At 61.4% G+C, this 5744-nt stretch overlaps 1 protein-coding gene across 1 annotated transcript; it reads right to left on the bottom strand.

Moving 5' to 3' along the window:
* Positions 1-234: 234 nt before the first annotated feature.
* LOC134389109 (chymotrypsinogen A-like) lies at positions 235-3870 on the bottom strand. Its single transcript, XM_063112571.1, has 7 exons — positions 3819-3870; positions 2794-2897; positions 2610-2689; positions 2427-2508; positions 1989-2169; positions 965-1098; positions 235-396 (listed from the first exon to the last, which is right to left on the bottom strand). The coding sequence occupies exons 1-7, from the start codon at positions 3868-3870 to the stop codon at positions 235-237; spliced, it is 795 nt and encodes a 264-aa protein (XP_062968641.1).
* Positions 3871-5744: the final 1874 nt, after the last annotated feature.

Here is a 5744-nt window from a genome sequence, read left to right as displayed (position 1 = left end):
GGTATTCTGTTATAGCAACACAAAACAGACTAACACAGGAGGGGGCCTCCAGAGGCAGCCACCCTCCACCGCCTAGACCGGCACTATCCAACCCATAGAAGGCCCAAGTTCAGGAGCAGAGTGAGGCCTTGGAGACCCCCAAACAGGAGACAGACAGCACTGACGTGTGTTCCACGGGTTTATTGAGGCTCTGTGGGGCGCAGGTGAGAGGGAGGCCAGGGTGGGGCCGTGGGCTCAGTTGGCCGCCAGGATCTGCTGCACCCAGGACACGAGCTCGGTGACGCGGGCGTAGACAGCTGGGGTGGAGGTGGAGCAGGAGCTGCTGCCCCAGGACACGATGCCCACCAGGTTCCAGGCTCCATCCTTCTGGCAGACAAGGGGGCCGCCAGAGTCGCCCTGCAGGAGAGAGAGAGAGAGGGCTTGGACCTGGCAGCCCAGGGGGCTTTGGCCCCGGGGACTGTGGCCATTGTTCCCAGAGCCCAGTTTGGGGCCTGAACCCAGGAGCTGCTCCGCACATGCTCACTGGATGGATTACGAACGACCTCAGCAGTTCCGTTTGTGGTTCGTGCCCCTGGAAGTCTGGACCCCCCTGGGTAGGGACCTGTAACAGGAGCTCAACAAGGCTGGTTCGACCAGCAGGAGGAAGAGCGAGGGTGGGGCTGGCCATTGGGCCACCGTGAGGGCGAAAGGGCGGCCTGAGCCCTGCTGGAGCCCTCTGGGCCACCACGTTCCACTGTTCAGGCTGAGCTCTGCATGGCACCCAGAGGTGCCACTGCTCAGACGTTGATATCTATGGAACACTGCACCGTGGTGGCTCTGGGGACCAGGCGGAGAGCGAGGTTATGTCGATGAGGGAGGAGAGGAGAGGGGAGCCCAGGCCACCAGGGCAGGCGTATGGCCCTCCCGGCCTGTGCAGGGGCTGGGCGCGGTCAGCCAGGTGGGCAGGGCAGCCTGAATGCCGTACACTGCAGGAGGAGACGCCATTGGCCCCGGCGCAGATCATCTTGCTGGTAACAGATGAGCCCCAGGACTTCTTGCACTGGGTGCTGGACACGATGGGCAGGGCCGCCTGCTGCAGCCTGTCAGGAGTGTTGCTGTCTGCAGGGACAGGAGGAGGCGGGTCAGGGCCCTGTGGCCCACCCTGCATGTAAAAGACCGGGGCCCGCCTGGACATGCCTGCGTGCCCCTGTGCCATCTGCCTCTCCACCATTGAGACCACTATGGAAACTTCCCCTGGATCCTTGGGGTCACAGCTGCTCTCAGATTACACACTAGGTGGTCGGGACTTTGCTTCAAGCAAAGGTGTTCAAATGGACCCTGCTCTGCCCAGCGCAGCCTTGGCCCTGGCACTGCCAGCCACTGCGTGGTGGGTGGCAGGGGCCATCTCTTCCTTTCCAGGGAAGGGGTCCAGTTCCTTCTGATGGACCTGCCTCTCTCAGCACCTCCCTGCTCCTCCCCCCTTGGTGGCTTCTGTCCTGTAAAAGGAGAGAACGAGGGATCCAGCCGGGGTGTGCTGGGCTTGGGTAGCAGAACTCAGGACACTGGAGGAAGAAAATCAGCCAGAGCGAGCAGCCGACAGGAGAGCTCCTGGGCCTCATCCGCAGGTCCCTGATCAGACCTGGGAATGTGACTCCCGGCCAAGACTCCTGGCGAGCTTGACACAGCCATGTGGCTCAAGTCTGGACAGAAGTCCAGGCTAGAAAGCCAGTGCTGCCCCTCACTGCAGGCCAGGGGCCCGTGCTGGCTTGTAATCAGAGTTCCTTCAGAAACCTCCTTTCTGAGGACATCATTGTCAGCCCTTGTTTTTATAATGTCTTGTGGATTTTTAAGGCAGGGACTTTAATTATACAAATGGAAAGATTTAAGACTGTGTTGAAATTTAGATCCAAAGAAAAAGCCATATGGGTCACATCCTGCACCTCCCGCTGCTTGGGGCAGCCCCAAGCCCAGCAACAGCGCCTGCCCCTGCCAGGCTGGGTCCTGCTCACTTTTGGGGTTGGTCAAGCCCCAGCCTGTGGTGACACACAGCTTCCCAGCGGGGAAGTCATCACTGGCGCTGGGCAGGCACACAGCGGACACTTTTTCGTTGAAGGTTGCGGACGTGGACAGCTTCACCAGGGTGATGTCGTTGTTGATGGAAACACTGTTGTAACTGGGGTTCTTGAAAACCTGTGAGTGAGACCAGAACCCCAGGTGAGCCCCGGGAGGAGCCGCGATGTGCAGGTTTCCGGACTCAAACTCCTTTCCTGGTGACCGGTTCAGGAAAAATAGACCCACGGGAGCCCAGAATGAGAATTCTCTTGCCAGCCCCACTCTGCTCCTGTCCCTCAAGCAGCCGAGGACTCTTCTCCCACGTGTCCCCCTCATCCCCAACCCCTCATCTGTCGTCTGAACCTCCTGGATCATCCGGCAGGGTCTGGGCATACCTGAGAGATCTTCAGGACCTGGGCATCCTTGTCGTTAGTAGCGCTCTTGTCAAAAACCCCAGCCACAACGCGGTCCGATGTCCTGGTCAAAGCATTCAGGGCTTGAGGGCTCGGCACGTCCCCTGCTCCCCTACCCTTCCCGACCAGAGCTGGAGGCAGAGCCCACAGCTGCCCGGCACTCACGTGACCCCGCAGTGGGCAGCGGTGACCACCCAGCGTTCACTGATGAGGGAGCCCCCGCAGAAGTGGAAGCCGGTCTTGTCCTGGGGAGGAAGATGGGAGGGTCAGCAGCTCCCACGTGGGTGGCACCCCCAGCCTGGCCAACACCCCCAGCGTGCCTCCCAGGTGCCCAGAATGCCCCTCTCACCTGCAGGGACACCTGCCAGGGCCAGGAGCCAGGGACAGCTTCCTCCCCATTGACGATCCTGGACAGGCCGCTCACCACGGGGGTAATGGCAGGGACCCCGCAGCCTGGGGGATGGGAGTGGGGTGAGGGGTGGCGGTCCAGGTTGACTCTGGGCCCCCTCACTCACGTCCCAGCGCCCCAGCCTCCTGTCATCGCCAACCCTCTCCCGAAGCCTCTGGGGTTCAGCCTGGCCCTGCCCCTCCCGCCCCAGCCCAGGAGTCCTGCAGGGACAGCTTGGTCTGCCCTGCTCTGGGCACTTGGACGCACAGGAGTCAGACTCAGGCCCCTCCTCAGCCCAGGTGAGCCAACCTGGTAGAAATGAGGTGGCGGCAGGGCCATAGCAAGGGCTGAGGGGCCCTGTCCTGCCTGGCTAATCCACTGTGCGTGTCTGTGCCCCGTCATTCTGTGCTCCTCGCACAGCTGTGGCCTCACCGGGGAGGCGTAACGATGCAGGACAAGCCAGCAGGGGACGCGCCCTCTCTGTTCCTGGCACACAGCAAGCGCTCAGTGAACAGGACTTTAAAAGGACAGGGTTCCAGGTCCAGAGAGGTCTGGGTTCGAAGAGGCCCAGCCACAAGTGCCACACGTTCACTCTCTGAGCCTGCGTGGGAGTCACTGACCATTCAGGGTATATTCTGTGCCCCGAGATGTGTCCTCCCTGTGCACTGCACAGGGTGCAAGCCCTCGAGGCAGCCCCAGGGACGTCCACCTCCTCCCCTGGGAACCTCAGACTGGCGGGTGGTGGGGAAGGGGAGCGGGGCTCCCCAGCTGCTAGGGTCTGAGGTGGCATCTGAGATGGCCACGGAGCCCGTGGTCTGGTCCAGTCGTCCCAGCGTCCCCACTGTGGCGGTGGGGTCGGGGAGGCTCGCAGGGGGGACAGTGACTGGTTGGGCTCCAGCCGCTGTGCGCAGCTGAACTGGGAGCAGGCCCTCGGGGTTGGGGGTGAAGGGAGACAGCCTTCCCACCTCCACCAGGCTGGCACTTACTGAGAGCAGTGCCCAAGAGGGCCCAGCAGGAGAGGAGCCAGAGGAAGGCCATGGTGCTGTGGTCAAGGTAACGGAGGTGTCGGGCACCTGCCTGGGGCTCCCTGTTATATCCCTGTGTGCCAGGCTGTTATCTGGAGACCTTGAGGTGATAATCCCTTCCCTGGGAGTGTACCTGAGAGGCAGGGCTGGCACAGGGGCCTGGGATGGCAGCAGCTGCGGCCACAGCCGAGCCTGGGGCTGGGGCCAAGGGGGAAGGTGAGGATGGAAAAAGTGGCCCTTTTTTTTTTTTTTTCCATTTTTAGTTCCTCGTCTTAATGAGGTGGCCTTTGACCCGCAGCCTTCCTCCTCCAGGCCCTGCCTTGTTAGGGGTCCTCCATGGCTTGAGTCCGGAAGCCCCAGATCTGAGCCCCAGCCTAGTGTCTCGTGGTCTGGAGAATCTCGGACAGATAATTTAGTTGATCTGTAAGTTGTTCAAAGACCTCTGGGGCAGTGTGGTCAAGGAGGGGAGAGGCTGGGGGACCAGGCTCGCACCCCGCAGTGCGGGACACAGGCTTGAGTGAGGGAACGGGTGGCCAGGGGCTGAGGACGCTCCACCTGTTCTCAGGGCCGGCCAAGAAGGCTCAGTGGAGGCTCAGTTCAATGTCTTTGGCCATCTCTTGGGCTGTGTGCAGAGCGGCTGACAGGGACAAGCCGCCCACTGCCCATTCACGCTGAGCTGGGCCCCTTCGCACAGGGGCCAGAGTGCATGGGCCCCTGGATGTGAGTGTGTGGCTTCCTGGGGTAACACTGGGCTTAGGGACAAGCCAGGGGACCCTGCTGTCACTCTGATGAGAGCCAGTGGAGGCAGGACCTCAAGGTTTAATGGGGGGCAAGGAAATGTGGTTCCTGGTTTGGGTGACAGGGTGTAACGTCGGGCCCTTTCCCAGCAATTGGGAAACTGGGGAGGAAGAAATCTGGGGTTGAGGTTGGCAGACTCCGGGCAAGAGCCCCCCCCCCAAATAAACAGGAAAATATCTCATGGCTGTTTGTAATTTCCATTGCACGAATGACGGTGACAGGTTTGTTTACGCCACAGGTTTTAGTCCCAGAATGCTGTGGAGCCTTGGGCAAGTTACTTATCCTCTCTGATCCTGCTTCTATGTATGTAAATGGGGATACTTATAGAATGGGTCCCACATGACAAAAGGACACAACCCCTCTTGAGAGCACTAGGACCAGGCCTAACACCTAGTCCGTGTCGGTCAGTCCTGTGCATTGCTTTTTCTTGAATTGGTTGCCTGGTCGTGCCCTTTGCTCATTCTAGAACATGACTAATGACCTAGAGGGGCGGCCACAACGTGTGGCTGGAGGTAGAGTGGCCCGGTGCGCGTGGCAGGGTCTCTGCGTGCAGCGCGTCCGTGACGGGTGTTGACACCTGCTCGTCTATCAAGCTCCGCCCACCAGCCCCTCCTGGAACAGACCGAGCTAAAGAAACACGCACATTCCTGTCCTTAGCAGGCGCACCGGGACGGGGCGGGGAGCTCAGGGAAAGGAGTCATAAGACATCAGTAAAACGCACGTCCCCACCAGCGACGGAGATGTCATGTTCATCATGGTTATCGATGCCACGGCCAGGAGGGCCTCACTCTGTAGGGACATGGAAGGGAACAACCTGAGTTAGCGGGAGTGGCCAAGCGCCCCTGTGGGGGAGGAGACGGCGTGCAGGCCGAGGGGACAGCCAGGGCAGGTGTCCGGGGTGGCAGGAAGCTCGGGAGGCCCGCGTGGCCCGAGGGGAGTGAGGGGCCGAGACACCGGAGGCAGGGCGGGGCGGTCCAGGGGGCGACGGAGAAGCGCCTGGTGACCCGGTGAAGACAGGACGCTGATGCCAGCTGGCAGCCACTGGGCACGTGGGGCAGGGGCGCGGCGGCCACACCCCGGCAGCCCCCG

The sequence above is a fragment of the Cynocephalus volans genome, chromosome 10, assembly GCF_027409185.1.
Source record: "Cynocephalus volans isolate mCynVol1 chromosome 10, mCynVol1.pri, whole genome shotgun sequence".
Classification (NCBI taxonomy): Eukaryota; Metazoa; Chordata; class Mammalia; order Dermoptera; family Cynocephalidae; genus Cynocephalus; species Cynocephalus volans.
The sequence above is the reverse complement of the archived record's forward strand: the minus strand, read 5'-3'. Positions and strand labels throughout refer to the sequence as shown.